General features: G+C 36.4%; 2 protein-coding genes across 2 annotated transcripts; one reads left to right on the top strand and one right to left on the bottom strand.

The window, feature by feature from the left end:
- Window positions 1-716: 716 nt before the first annotated feature.
- Window positions 717-2,264, top strand: LOC149613980 (P2X purinoceptor 7-like). Its single transcript, XM_089858022.1, has 3 exons — window positions 717-1,172; window positions 1,302-1,511; window positions 2,018-2,264. Exons 1-3 carry the CDS (start codon window positions 1,024-1,026, stop codon window positions 2,172-2,174), a joined length of 516 nt encoding a protein of 171 aa, XP_089714148.1. The 5' UTR covers window positions 717-1,023; the 3' UTR covers window positions 2,175-2,264.
- Window positions 2,210-5,985, bottom strand: LOC149613979 (uncharacterized). Its single transcript, XM_089858021.1, has 11 exons — window positions 5,035-5,985; window positions 4,680-4,943; window positions 4,515-4,626; window positions 4,249-4,453; window positions 3,785-4,142; window positions 3,567-3,731; window positions 3,319-3,505; window positions 3,013-3,261; window positions 2,777-2,948; window positions 2,571-2,719; window positions 2,210-2,508 (listed from the first exon to the last, which is right to left on the bottom strand). The coding sequence occupies exons 1-11, from the start codon at window positions 5,350-5,352 to the stop codon at window positions 2,339-2,341; spliced, it is 2,349 nt and encodes a 782-aa protein (XP_089714147.1). The 5' UTR covers window positions 5,353-5,985; the 3' UTR covers window positions 2,210-2,338.
- Window positions 5,986-15,605: the final 9,620 nt, after the last annotated feature.

Genomic DNA, 15,605 nt, shown 5'->3' with positions numbered 1-15,605 from the left:
CACTAATTTGGTCCCAAGGACTTGTTATTTCTGTGGGTTGCATTAGCCCTGGCTTTTTCCTATTTCTAGCCTTAAACTGTTGGCATAAAGAACAACCTCGAACATAATCCTGGACGTCACTTATTATAGAGGGCCACCAATATCTATAAGTTACTTTACTCAGGGTCTTATCTTTGCTTCTATGAGCGGATAATGGGTGGTCATGTAATAACCTCATGGCTTCTAGCCTTAAACGAGGCGGTAAATAAATCTTTTCCGGATGATTCCTACAAGGTCTTCTATAAAGAAGATCATTTTTTATTTCAAACATTTTATTCCTAACTGGGTTAGGTCCTTGCAAGGAATTAATTATCGGGGAAGCGAATGGATCTTCCCTCTGAGATTTTCTTACGTCATTCAACGTGAAGACTGAATATAAGGCTCTAGGACCTGGGGGACGTACCCGCCCTTCAACAGAGTCACTAGAGGATGTTTTACTATTACTACTACCGGTAGAATTTTGACTAGTACTACTACTAGTTGGATCCAATTTACTATTAGAATTAGAAGTAGAAGAACTAAAGTTTATGCTCAAAACGTTAATCGGGGCCCTCGACAAAGCGTCTGCGACTACGTTTTCTACTCCTTTCTTATGTTTGATAGTAAAATCAAAGGTCTGGAGGTACATTGCCCATTTAACTAGCCGAGAATTTGGTTCCCTAATATTAAAGGATAAAAGAAAGCTGCCTTAAAGAATTTTAGATTTTGGTATTTTTTGATTCTATGATATGAAAAACTAATATTGAAATTTTTAGAAATTTTTTTAAAACCTTGAAAATGCTTAAAAAAACCTTTTTAAAAGACAAACTTTCGTCTGCTACAAAAATCTATGGGTCTAATGCATTTCAAAATTGAATTCGGTACGCGACCAATGAGCACTATCGTCACCTCGCGACCAATCAGAACTCAATACTACTCGTTAGAAGTAAATCTGGAAAAAACTCGCGTTTCTCCCTTGTTTCTGCTATCTGCTCTGCTTAGAAAATGTTAGAAGAAGAAGAAGAGCAACAAATGCCAGAAGCCTATGCTTTTGAGCCTTTATTGCAAGATTACGTCGGTCAATTTAACGACGAAGGAAATGATGTGGAAGTAAATATTGATATAAATGAAAATCGAATTGGAAACACAGATTGGTAAGTTTTTTGTTTGACATTTCTTACCAAGGCTTAACACTATAGCCAGAAGGCTGTACTTGCTGCTATGTTATGTTTGTTAGGGTCAGTTTTCTAGGGTTTATGAACATGAACTAAACTTATTTACAGGTGCACGTGTGGTGAATGTAAAGCAATGGAGACGGGGAGAGAGAGCTTATGTTGCAAAGAAGTTGCAAGAATCCAAGCGAAGCTTGGTGACAACGTTTGTGCAACGTTACATGAATTTTTCCATCGCGTATGCCTGGATTATTATGTGCTGGATACAGCCATAGTTCGATATGTTGCTGAAACAAACGAAGAACATGATTATTCTCCAAGGTAAATATTTACTCCTGCATAAATAAATTTTATCTAAGATTATTAGCTTTTGGAAACTATAGGTCAATGATATAGTGTGCTCTCGGTGGAATATAATTTCTTTGGGCTTTAGGTTTGTTTTTAATGGGGTTATTATGTTCGAAAGAAATGTTATTTCCTCAACGAAACATTTTGGAATTACATAGGTGGGAAAAAGATACGATTTTAATAGGCTTAGAGTTGAAACGTTGGGGGGGGGGGTGATGTTTCAGCTTCTTGACCCATAGGGAGCTAACAGTTCTGACCCAGAAACGTCCCGCCCTTCTATCTCTTACTGGAGTTTCATCCTCCCTAACGGTTGGAAACCGTATTCTACGCGCAAAAATGCCAACCAGAGAGGGGCTGCGTGACGTCAGACTATCTCTTCCCCCTAGCCAGTTGTTAGCTCCCTATAGGTTTGTTTCATTTTGAAATCATCTGATGTGAATTTGAAAGTAAAAATAATAGCTTCCAATTAACTTTCTCAGCCGTTTTAGATACATTGCTTATAGACAATTTGTAAGTGCCATTTGGCGTAAACTTCCTTGGCACACGAGAAAGGTTCTTCCGAGCTGTGTGGTCAATAAAATACGGCAAGAATTTCCTGATGATGTATATGTCGGTTTTAAAAACTACAATGAATAAATGTGTAAAATGTAAAATAATTTATAAATTGAGACTTATGTATGTTTATAACAATGTTAAATTTTAATTAAAGTGATTTCACAGCGAAAATGACATTTGGTTATTTATAAGGATAATGAAGAATTTGTGCCACTAAAACAATTTTTGTCAAGTTTTTTAATATCTTATTTGGCAAAGCGGCTTTTGTGTTGTTCGATAATATCGGTTTTAACCACACCTTCAGAGTGTTTTTGTGACAAAGTGCCAGGTGATAGACTAGGTGGAATTAAGCTGGCAATCGTTGTTGCGGTTGAAAAGGTGGTTACAGTTTCTTCTAAAAGTTTGTCTATATAATCTTCAGGAATAGAATTATTATTATTAAAGATAATTTTATCATGCTGCAAAATTTGTTCTTACTATAAGTACTCTGAGCCAAAACTGGTTTAGCAACGGGCTTGCCTTTTTTGGCTTTTGAATATACAACTTTCCATTGCGGCTCGTTTAAATTTGTAAGGTCTTGGTCCTTAGCTCCATTTTCATTGTAATGCAAAATAGCAAGTATAGTGCTGAATAAACTCAAATATTTTACCATTAAACCATATTTAAGAATGTCACGTGCCTACCGTCCAAGCATGCTGTCATAGAAGAAGTGAAGCCTCTTTGGGCATTTAGACAATAACACACTATGAAAAGCCTCCACTGAAGATGTTTGCCACTTGGGAGATAATTTTTCGATACTTTTCAACGTAAGGGGAGATTTTACAAGGGCTGATAGTTTGGAATGAACTTCTGAGTCTGCGAAATGACAGCTGATGGATCAGTTTCTTATTTGAAGAAGGCTAATGACTTGTTATCTTACTTTTTGCAATCCATACTCTCTCATCATGATCTAACAAAGCACCATGGGCGCACTTTTTGTATGAGCCTTTGTGGTTTTGGTGTTGATTTGCAATGTGATTCACAAGGGAGGTCCATTTGTCTGTAATTTTTCCTGGAATTTTAATGGTGGCAGCGCACCAATAAACATGATTGACTATGGAAGGTATCCAAGGGGCTACAATTTCACATTTCTCTTGTTTTGACAGAGCTATCAATTTCTTTTGGATACCTAAAAAACCATAAACGTTAGTACTCTTACAGCCATTTTATTAGCATTGCAACCGACCTTTTGCAACGTGCCAATTATCAAAGTAATGATTAATTTCCGTATAATTTTCACGCATGAATTTCTGAATTGATACATGTCTATCAGTGATAAGACATTTCATTTTTATACCACTTTCAACGAGGTACAAAAGACCTCTTTTTAGCCCTTCAAGTTCCATGGCAAAAGAATTCTTGACTTCAGTTGACTAAAGAGAATGTTTGTAGGACATTAGCTTTTTAAATTCAGTCAGGAAAAGACTAATATACCTGAACTAATTCGAAATGTAATATTTTACGGCGATCTCCGTCCATAAATGTGTATGTGCCATATTTGGCAGTGTGACCAGGAGAATCGGCTCTGCCATCACCACAAATTGCCACTTCTGAACTTTTGTAGTCTTCTAATAGGAGCGTTTGTTCTTTTCTCCAGATCTAAAAAAGACCTAGTTTTAAGCTTTGTAGTATGGAAATTTAAAATTATTTACCTTTTGCGTAATAGACACAAAAATACGCTGATAGTAAAAATAAGTTCTGTCAACGAAAATTTCAATTCCAGCTTTCTTCATAGTGGATATAAATTTGTGGGGAAGATTTCCCATGTAGAAAAGGACTGACGCAAGAATTATGTTTCCCCAAAAGGTCTTCCCTAACCTGGGTTGACTATCCCACACGCAATTATGTCCATTTACACATTTAGTTTTTATCGTGAGAGCTGTCCCACAAACAATTTTGTCTAGTTTAATTACTGATTGTTGACATTGAAAACAAACGTGAAAAAGTAGAAGCAGGCAAGATTCAAAGACTATATATTTTTTTTCTTCATTAGGAGACTGTGCCCCTATGCTATAAGAGAAAGTTTCATTATAAAAACCCTTCCACGTGAACTTGAGTGAAATGTCATGGCCAAAAAGTCAAATTTATAAAATGACATTTCCCACGGTGTACTTACTTTTCAGCCTTTTCTGAACAAAACGACATATCTATTGATGATGCGGCGGTCATGTCAGGGTCAAATGTCGGATCATCCGGATCTGGTACATCTTCAACAACTGCTTCTTCAACCTCCATTGAAAATTCAGGACTTAGGTTGACAGGTGTTGACGTGCGAGTCCCCAAACCGCATTGAACTCCTATATCTCTGGTCTTTATTCTACCTAAAAATTAAACAATTATCTTTCCCACTTCTAAATATTTAGTTCTCAAAATCAAGTTTACTAGTTTCAGTTGCTTTTGTTTTTGAATTCACTTGAACTTGAACTTTCTTGTGACTAATATGCGTTTCTTGATGAAAAATATTTTTATTCAATCTAGATGAAGGCCGAGAGCCCTAAACAAATTTCATGTTAATCTATTTATTACATAGAGTAAGCTTTCACATACCCCCGAATCACTATCACGAGAATAAGTATGGTCTAAAGAAGAACTTGGTCTCGCTAAAGGAATATCAGTTTTTGGTGTAGAGGCTAATAAATTGCCTTCCCAATCTTGACTTTCATCAATTGTCAAATGTTCCACTATATCAATATCAATTTCAGTTGTGAAATGTTCCGCTATATCAATATCAGTTGTCAAATTTTCTGCAAGATCAGTTTCAGATGAAGTAGATGCATAGTTTATAGTATCTATCGAAATGTGCGAGGCATTCTAAACATTTAAAAGATGTTTGTATTAGGTAAGGTTTGTAGTTGATGGAAATTTTCAAATCATTCGCTAAAGAATCAAAATGTTGACTTACGAAAATTGGGTTAGCCGAAGCTCCATCAGCATTATCGTTAAAAATTCTAGGCGGAATAGGTTGCAAAGTTGGAATAGCATTTTTCTTCAAAAGTGGCCTTTGATTGGAATTTGGTAATGGTAAACAACGATAATCCGAATCTAAAAAATGATTTGAGCACACGCCGTCGCCATTCGCCACTAAAGTATTTTCAGGTTTGCCAATGGCAGTAAGCCAACTTATGATTTCAGTTCGGTCATTTGGAAACCGATGTATGACTATACCGCATTTTCTAAACGATGCTTTCTGATTGTTTATCCCACATACCATACACTTCATTACAAAAGCTTAGCCGACGCAAATTTATAAACAAACGGAATAACTAACCTATTTGAATGTATATTTAAACTAAGTAAAATGTTCTAAACGATGCCTTCTGACTGTTTGTTTATCCCACATACAAAGGCTTAGCCGACGCAAATTTATAAACAAACGGAATTACTAAACTATTTGAATGTATATTTAAACTAAGTAAAATTTTAAAAGAAAATTTCATACTAATTAAGATTATATCCTTGGAAATTACAAGAGATTTTAAATGGCTAAAGTTGAAGGAGTTCTACGAATTCCGAAAATCACAGTACACTAACCCAGGCCAACTTAGTTTCTCGTCGCGACTCTCGCTGTTCGAGTTTCTAAGCCCGACCCCATCTTTAAAATCCACGATTTTCACTCATTGGTCAGTTAAGCGTCACGAGGCATGGCACCAGCTCATTGGTCGCGTAACGAAATCAAAAATAAGCGCCAAGTAGAAATTTTTCCTCCGAAGAAATTTATCGTTCAGGTTTTATGAAGTGTTTTATAAATATTTTTTTACAATCTAAAATTCTGAGACTTTTTTTTTAAGGTTTTTGAATACGTAGAATTTCAAAACCAATACAATAAAAAAGTATGCCTCGCAGTTTTCATTTTCCCTTTAAACAACCATTGTGGAGCTTGATGGTCAGTAAGGACCGTGAATTTACGACCTTCTAGAAAGGGCCTAAACTTTTTAACTGCCCAACATATGGCTAAACACTCTTTCTCGCTAGTAGAGTACCTAGTTTCGGCATCTTTTAACCCTGTGCTAGCATAAGCTATAGGGACTTCTATATTATCCTGAATTTGGGAAAGAAGGGCACCTAACCCTGCGTCACTAGCATCAGTAGTGAGGATGCACGGGGAATCCCTTCTAAAGGAAGCTAAGGGGTGAGCCTTACAAATGGCTTGCTTAATTTTTTCGAACGCTTGTTGCTGTTCGAAACCCCAATTAAATTTTTGATCCTTCCTTTTGAGTTTATTAATGGGTGCTACTATTTGAGAGTAGTGATTAATAAAACGGTTATGCCAACCTGCCATCCCTAAAAATCTCTGAACTTCCTTAATATTTTTAGGAGGAGGGAATTTCTGAATGGCTTCTATCTTAGAAGGATCTATGTGCACCCCTTTTTCATTTACAATGTGACCAAATATGGTAGCTTCTTTCTGAGCGAAACGACATTTCTTTAACTGTAGGGTGAGACCCGCTTCCTTTAATCTATTAAGGACATATTCTAAACACGTTAAGTGTTGGTCCGAATCTTCGCTAAGCGAGATTAAATCGTCTAAATAGTCTATTAATTGGAAGTAATCTGCGTCCCTAAAGATCTCGTCAATTAAACGCTGAAAGGAGCTAGGGGCGTTACATAGCCCAAAAGGGAGTACATTAAATTCGTACTTTCCCATATGAGTCACGAAGGCAGTTTTTTCTCTGCTCTTAGGGTGCATTTCCACCTGCCAATACCCTGATTTAAGGTCAAGGGTTGTAATGTACTTAGGTCTTCCAACCCTAGCTAACATGTCCTCTATATTAGGCAAAGGATAAGGGTCCTTGATGGTAACTTGATTTAGTTTTCTGTAATCAATACAAAACCTATAGGGTTTACCCCGTTTTGTTTGATCAACTAAAACTACGGGCGAAGCCCAAGGAGATACTGAGGATCTAATTATCCCGTCATCTAACATGTCCCTTACATGTTGTTCTATTATTTTCCTTTTCTGGTCATTAACACGATAAGGTTGAGATTTGATGGGCGGACTATTACCCGTGTGAATCTCGTGGAAGACTAGTCCTGTTCTTCCTACTTTATCAGAAAACAACTCAGGGAATTTCAATAAAAGGATTTCTAGTTGATGACGTTGTTCATCAGTAATAGGGGCCGCGGAAACTGCGTCCCTAATATTCTCTACAATCTCCTTATCTATTGGATCCTTTTCTGATGGTATTGAAAAAGGGATCCTTAAGTTACCTACTAAGACATTAGCAAAACTAATTTTAGGCTTAACAATTGTGGTCTCTGATTTAGGAGGATCAAGGGAATTAATCCCAGTTTGAGGAGGGAAATTAGAGGGAGTTAAACATTCCTTAGGGGCAGGAATACTCTTATGAGGGAATAACAAGTAAGGAGAGAAGTTAGGTTCTGAAGAGGCTGCAGTCCTCTTTTTTGAATCTTCTTCGTCTCTCTCTTCCTCAATACGAAGCTTCCGGTTAAAGTCCTCCAAAGTATCATCAAATTCAGGCGGTGCTAGCAAGTCGCCATCGTCTTCCGCGGGTGTAACCAGATTTTCTTTTGATTTTTCTTCCCTTTTCTTTAGTATTAGATCGTCGTCCTCATCCTCGGATGGTCGAGGCGACCTCCAAGTTTGTTTATCGTCCGAATAAGCCATTAATTAAGTTCAGTTTTACAATAATCAAACCACAAGTTAAGTTACAAGAGTCAAGTTAAGTTAAAAATTACAAGTAAGTCATCTCAATTCATTATATTTATTACAAAGATAATTTTATTTCTTAATTGAGTGTTTAATTTATTCCTGATTAATTTAGATTTAATTCAGTACAATTATCTTTACAAAATTTAAACTATTTACCAATGTGGAAGCCAAGGCTTAGAGCCACATGGGGGCGGATATCCTAACCGACAATGATAAACAGTTTATACGGGACTGACCGAGGCCTAGTCGGGGTCCCTGTTCGGGCGCCACTTTATGTAACCCTCCGTAGAATAATTAAACTAAGGGAGAAAGCTCCCGAGGGCCATAAAAAGAATTAAAGACAACTTACTTTAAATATCCAACTAGAAGAATGTAATTCTTCTATAACTTTTATTATACAGTTAATACAAAAAAGGGATAAACCCGTTATAGCCTAACTTTGACTATCTTAACTTAAACCAAAATTGACTGCTCTCTCCAAGAGCGGATTCTCGACTGACTAACTCAAAAATAGCAGTAATAGATCGGAGGAGGAGAATGTAACATGGAGGCATAACACCCTGCCAGACCCAAGGAGGTGAACCTCCAGGAATCTGGCAGCCATGTTACAATATTCAGTCGTTTTTTCACAAAAAGAATTACAAAACACCGTTTTTACACAAAAAATTCCCGGCGAAATTCAAATTTTCAATTTAGGGGCGTGGCTTAAAACTATTTTTGGCGCGTAGAAAACCATATGTTTCGCCCACTCGAGAGCGCGCTTCGCACCCGTGACCCATCAACGCCCTGTCGCCCTCTATAGTCACGCGCTCAAGGCAGTAAGCACGGGAAATCGGAACGAGAATCTCCAATGTCTCTAATCGCTGGCGCATAGAGCCCCCCAGAAATTTGTCAGACTTTAAATTTTGCCAATTTTGGTTTTTGCAATTTTGCGACTATAAAATGTATTCTGAATGTAATAAAAGTATATATTTTAGGCACAAAATCTCAGTTTTTTTTATTTTGCTGCTTGTCACCCTTTAAATACTCACTAAATTACTTCTGAATGAATTCGAGGGGGATTCTATCTACGCACATTATGTACATCTCTCCCCCCACAAAATTTACGGATGCATATTAGGGAGTTGTCACCCCTACAACGAGGAAAATGTAAAAAACCATAGGGATAAAAACGACACCGCCATGCATTATATGTTCAAGGCCCTGTATATTTGCAAGTTAGCAGAGTGTCTGTATGACAACACCCATAGTCTGATGTTTTACGAAGTTCATTATCATATGAGATCCAACGGTTCGAATCATTTTTTCGCAGACTTTATTTAACTTATTGGTTGAATTAGATGGTTAATATTTTTAATAATTGCACTTAAGTTTTCAACTCTGTAAGCAAATGGTTTCTCCAAGTGTATAATAAATAAAGTATAAATAATACTTTGAATTTAAATAATAAATATCCAAATTTAGTACTTTTTCATTTACCTAAATATAAGCATATTTCAAATTTTAAATTTTATGAGTTATTTTTTTAATATACAAATTTAATACTATCCCACTAAATATAGGCATATTCCAACTAAATATTTTAATTTAATATTTCTAATTATATTTCAAACTTTAAAAATTATTCCAACTTAAAGCAATTTCTCTTTATTGATAGGCCTATTTTGCTATTTCAGGGATAGGAAATGTAAATACGAGGTCGGTGAACGGGAAAATAGAGATATTCTCATGGTAAATAAACGGCCCAAGTCAATAATTCTAAATCGTGATACTCACTTTTAGAAAGCGGATAGAGGAATATGGTACGGTAAGGTACACCAGTACAGTGTCAACATGGGGTGATAGTTGGGGTTGCAATGCTTGTTTTTGTTAGGGGTTGCAATGTTTGTTTTTGTTAGGGGTTGCAATGTTTGTTTTTGTTAGGGGTTGCAATGTTTGTTTTTGTTAGGAAACTTGCAAGTAAACGAACTTGATTGAAATTTGACGCAACTTTCGGAACATGACGAAGATTTCAACGTGACGTCAATGTCAAACCTGAATGATAATTGAGACAAAGATTAAATGGACGACGCCAAGAGTATAAAAGCCTGACGCGTGCTCAAGCTCAATCACTTTTTGTTCCAGACTTCAGTCGATTTCCAGTCTACTTCTTAATTACTTATAGTAGTTTTCAATACTCGGTAACATTTGCTGTTGGAGGTTATTTTGCGGAGGGTAAGAAAAGGTTTACGGACTAGTACCGAGAAATGGACGGCACCAAGAGTATGGACTCTCATGGGTGAGTAGAAATTAGACCTTATTATTATTTTTTTCCTGCATATATTTACTCTTCAGTTTGTCGGATTTTACTTATATTTATATTTATATTTAAGCAGAACACCCTTTCAGATCCCACTCAACCTCTAAGCTTCAGGCCACCACGCGTAGGCTCGGCAAAACGGTGGGCCAAAAAGATGAGGAAGAGCGTTTCAGCGTCGCCACTACCTCATCCTCCTCCAAACTCCGAGTCACCAAGGAGTGATGCCCAACCGCCACCGCCGTCGAAAACAACGTTGGAGCTACCAATTCCGTCTCCACCGCTCGACCCCATGCCTTCAGATCCGCCAACTCCATCCGGAAGTGCACCTGTGTGCGAGAGGTCGCTCGGCATGGGTGCAACGATAGTTTACCGCGATGCGTTTGAAGAGGAGGCTACGATCAACAAACTATTGTCTGAGTTTGAGGGGCTTTACGAGGAGGTGAACCGGAGACTTCGTCGTAAAGCTTTCAACGTATGTGAAAACCGGAAATTTTAAATTACTCCTTTGGGAAAACATCCCACAAGAGTTTAGTTGAGTGGCCTAAAAGCCTGCGGAACTTAAAAGAAAAAGTGGAGCAGCAAAGCGGGGTTAAATTTGTATAGGGATGGGAGGGATAGTGTTGGGTGCCATTCCGACGATGAATATGGGGTGCACTCAACTATCGCCTCCCTATCTTTCGGCGCTGAAAGAAAATTTTTAAATGCGTCCGAAAGGTGAATCCGTGCAACAATTTCGGTTATTTTAAGAAACGGTTCCCTGCTTTTAATGAGGGGATTGAATTGACAAAAAGATTGGGAGCATTCTGTTCCCAAGGATGTCAACCCCTCATTAAAAGAAAGGGTAAATGTCACAGGGTTGGCAAGTTTTAAACAATTTGTTTTAAACTCTTGTTTAAAACTTGTTTTAAACAGCCATTAAAAAAAACAAAAATTTGTTTAAAACGTTTTAAACAAAATGTTTAAAACATGTTTTTTTATGGAGAGAAATTTCGAATACTTTTGACTCTTTTTATTTGAAAATGAGCGAAAAGATAATATAAGAGAAACAATAAGATTCAGTCAAAACTTTCTAATAACTCGACTGTTTCACATGTGTGTTTAATTGTTTGGAAACCCTATCAGTTGATTTATTCGTTACCAATCTGTCTTGAAGACTTATATTCAAAATATATGATTAAGGATAACATATTTTTTCGTCTACTTAAAACAAAGCAAGAACGTTTCTCCTATGTGGTTTCTTTACACTGTTGGTACATTTTACTGTTCTTAAGTGATTACGCGTAATATATAAAGCCAGGCCCTTGACAGTGCTAAAATTAATACGCTTAATCCGTAAACGAAAAACATGAAGTGCTTACAAAGTAGTAAGAGGTGGTGATGTTTCAAATGCAGGATGAGTTCTGACCAAGAAACTCTGAAGTACGGAAGTGGAAATTCCTTAATAGTGGCCACAAAAGAAATCAAGCATTTAGGCATTAGAGGTTAAATGTATAAATTCACGCATCACCCTCATTTTGTATCCGCTATATAAAAAATTACATTTTCCTTTTGAAAAGATCGCATGCTCCTTTTAAACAGTCAGTAGAATATTTCTGATATTCAATATTGGTATTTCTCAACACGTACTCCTTCTAAATAATTAATTTCATGACAAAATATTTTCGGAAAATCTAATTTTAATCGTGTTTTTAACAAATTTTGGCGAATCCTGGCAACGACCCTTTCTTAGATCTTTAAATTCTAAATTTTAGGAGCTCTTGATTTTCGCGTTTGACTTCGCAGTACGTGTTCGTGGTCCATTAGTCTAGAGGTATGATACTCGCACTGGATGCGAGTGGTACCGGGTTCAAATCCCGAAGGGTCCAGTCTTACAGCTTTATATTAGGCCTATAAATTTAGGAGTTTTCGATTTTGGTGTTTTTCTTCTCAATACGTTTTCGTGGTCGGATGGTCTAGGTGTATAATACTCGCTTTGGGTTCCCTGGTTCTAATTCCACACGGACAATTTCTGACACCTTTAAATTCTGAAGTTTAGGAGTTGTTGCTCTTTATAAACAGTCAGTAGAATATTTCCAATACTCAATATTATTCTCTCAACACGTACTTGCTTCAAATAATTAATATCATAAAATGATTTCAGAAAATGTAATTTGCTCTTGAATAACCGTAAATATGTAATTTTTTCAATTTTATTGGAGGGAATAAATCGATAACCAATAAAATGAGTTGATTTAATTAAATAGTGATTAAGAATTAAATCCATATAAACAAAGAAAAATTGATGTATCGGAACTTCTTCAGTCAATTGATAAACGTCGCTCTCATCGTTTGTTCTTTCTGTCTTGGTCCAAACCAAGATCTTTTTTAATCAGGTAGGCTGTGAAAATAAGTGCCCTGCGCTAGCAGCAGTAGTGGCATAAATAAAGAGCCGCGATATATAAGATTTAGACTATTAGAACTGGAAAAGTGATTTTAAACATGTTTAAAACTAGTTTTCTTTGTGTTTTTTACTGTTTTTTTCTACTTTTTTAAAAAACAGTTTAAAACAACAAATAGTGTTTTAAACAATAAAAAACACAACTTTTGTTTTTTTTAAAAAAAACTTAAATATTGCCAACCCTGAAATGTCACCTTTAGGTATATGGGTGAAATAAGGAGTGGATATGCGAAAGAAAATCCCTCATGGGTATGAATTTATGCTGTATTTAGAAGAATTAAATTTTAATATTATGTTGATATAACCCCTAAAATTTGTAATATGACTATATATATTTAGTTAAATAAATGAAAAAGTATTAAATTCGAATATTTATTATTTAAATTCAAAGTATTATTTACTGGATGAGTTACATACACTTGGAGAAACCATTTTCTTACAGAATTGATAACTTAAGTGCAATTATTAAAAATATTAACCATCTAATTCAACCAAAAAGTTAAATAAAGTCTGCGAAATAATGATCCGAACCGTTGGATCTCATATGATAATGAACTTCGTAAAACATCAGACTATGGGTGTTGTCATACAGACACTCTGCTAACTTGCAAATATACAGGGCCTTGAACATATAATGCATGGCGGTGTCGTTTTTATCCCTATGGTTTTTTCTAACTGCTTTGTTAGTTTTATAAACCATAAACATGCACATATGGAGAGCTAGGTTTAGAACTTTTAAGTACTGGGAGGGACAATGAAATTCGTATCCTCCGTAGTAAAAGGTGCGAAATTTACATTTTTCCTCGTTGTAGGGGTGACAACTCCCTAATATGCATTCCGTACATTTTGTGGGGGGAGAGATGTACATAATGTGCGTAGATAGAATCCCCCTCGAATTCTTTCAATTTAAATTAAATAATGAGTCCTATTATATATGATACATGGAAACTGTCTAGCAAACATGTCGATTAATGTCCCTAATGGGAGTTGGACGGAGACAGTTAGTAACTAGTACACCGTTAAGTGCTTCAAACCTAAATTTATGTAAGGAGCATTAACGTATTGCAATGTTTAATATTAGCCACAATCAAATAAATTAAAGACTTCATAAAGTATGGAGTTTATTAATAAATCCCCCCGTTTCTGAATCTATAGTACGTTCGGCTCTCCCGTAATCCTTATCCCTTCCGACGGCTTCGAATTTCCTAATTCTTCTTAAGTTCTTTCGTCTTACGGTAGATTCTACAATAATTCTTTCTCGGATCCACATTACATTGATAAAAAAAAAGTATTTTGAAGGTACTATAAAATACCTCCGCGACCTTTATAGTACCCATAATGGTATTCTATTAGTTGTCTCACAGTGCAGGTATTAAATGATTTCGAAAAAGGTATTTTAAAAATATAAGGTATGTAATGAAACCTTTTAGGGTTTCAGCGCTTCTGGTGGTAGGTTATCGTACCCTTGAAGTAGAAAAGGACTTAACAGATTCCTTTAGAAGGATTTTTCAGCTCCGGCGTGCTGATTATAACTAGCACTACTAAAGTAAAATACATGATATAATACTTTTAGCCCAAATTCTCTAACACTGACTGTTTACTTCACCATTAGCACTAGTAATGGCAGCGTAGAAGAAATTTCTATTGGAATATTATATATAAAAACAAGTTGGGAAAACCAAAATATTACCTCTCCGTGTCGAAAAGATTATATAACCTTAAGTATCCAATGAAAACGTCGACCTTTTTGCCCTCATCCTTTCCCGCGCTTTGCGCTTCCGCATTTCACCTTACTCTCAACATTATCTTCCTCCATTTTACATACAAAAATCAAATACTCACAAAAAAAGCGGCAAAAACCTGCTGGCTCTTTACAACCACTTAATTTGACTTAATATCCAATTTCCAACAACAATAATATACCGGTAGTTTAATTGACAACCTACTAGCATCGAAATTCTCATTAAGAATGGCTCCCGCGGATAAAAAAGGGCAATTTTAAAACTAGGTGGGCGTTATCTCATTAGATTTGAAAAATATCATTTGTCTTTTTACCAATGCCTAGCCGTTTGGATTTTTTTAAAGCAATCTTAGCACCAAAAAATATTTTTTGATACAAAATAAATGTTTTACATTCTAATGGCGTTTTCCTTTGGTCAGATTTTTTACTGCCGGAGGCGCTCGAAAAACCTTTGCGTATTCCAATGGTTTAAGCTCAGTAGTGATGAGACGCGGTGCATGCTCCATTGGTAAAATTAGCCTTGAACTCCCAGCGCCATGCCAGCACTACTGACTTGCCAACACGGCAATAATAATTCGAAACATGGCGCTTAAAAAGTCCATTGGAATACAATTTCATGGGCTATCGTTTCATAATTATCGTCTGCTCGAACGTCGGCATGCTAAGTAGTGATGTAATCAACGCGGAGCGATCATGAAATTATCAGGCATATTCATGTCCCTAGAAAAAATGTAGATGGCGTTGGTAAAGCCTAGGCCCAGTTGGATATCCCAAAGGTCGAAAAGCAAAGTGGGTGTGGTAAAGTGCATCAAAAATGATTAAAGAACGGCACTGCGCAAGCTCCAAATTGAGTAGAACTGAACTGAACTACTTTTCGGAAGGGAAATTCGGCTTTCACGATTTTGTTCCGGCAATTAGGGCGATGGGAATGTGACATTTTTCCAATGGAATATGCATACTACAACATTTATTGTGTCGTCACGATCACGTGATCGTAACACTAATGGATTTACATGGCAAACTTGCATTTATCGGTTCATGATTCGAATTTTACACCCTACCAATGGAGTACGCAGCGTTTACTAGTATAATACCTAGCTTCTCCTGAGCACAGCGATTTCCTACCTAAGTCAGACGAAAAGAGTGTTCCATTGGACAATGAAAAAATATGTCACTTTCATGGGAATGTTCCATTGACATTTGCGATTGTCAATAATTTGTTTAATCCGGTAGCAGCATAGCGTCAAATTCGGATTTTTTGCCGCCTGAGGCAGCAACGGAAAACTGGCCCAAAGGAAAACGCCATTATTAAGAATAAAACGAGA

This window comes from Phalangium opilio, unplaced genomic scaffold (assembly GCF_054372755.1).
Source record: "Phalangium opilio isolate 3A_F unplaced genomic scaffold, DU_Popi_V2 ptg000230l_1, whole genome shotgun sequence".
Taxonomy (NCBI): domain Eukaryota; kingdom Metazoa; phylum Arthropoda; class Arachnida; order Opiliones; family Phalangiidae; genus Phalangium; species Phalangium opilio.
This window is presented reverse-complemented; position numbering and strand designations above follow the sequence as displayed.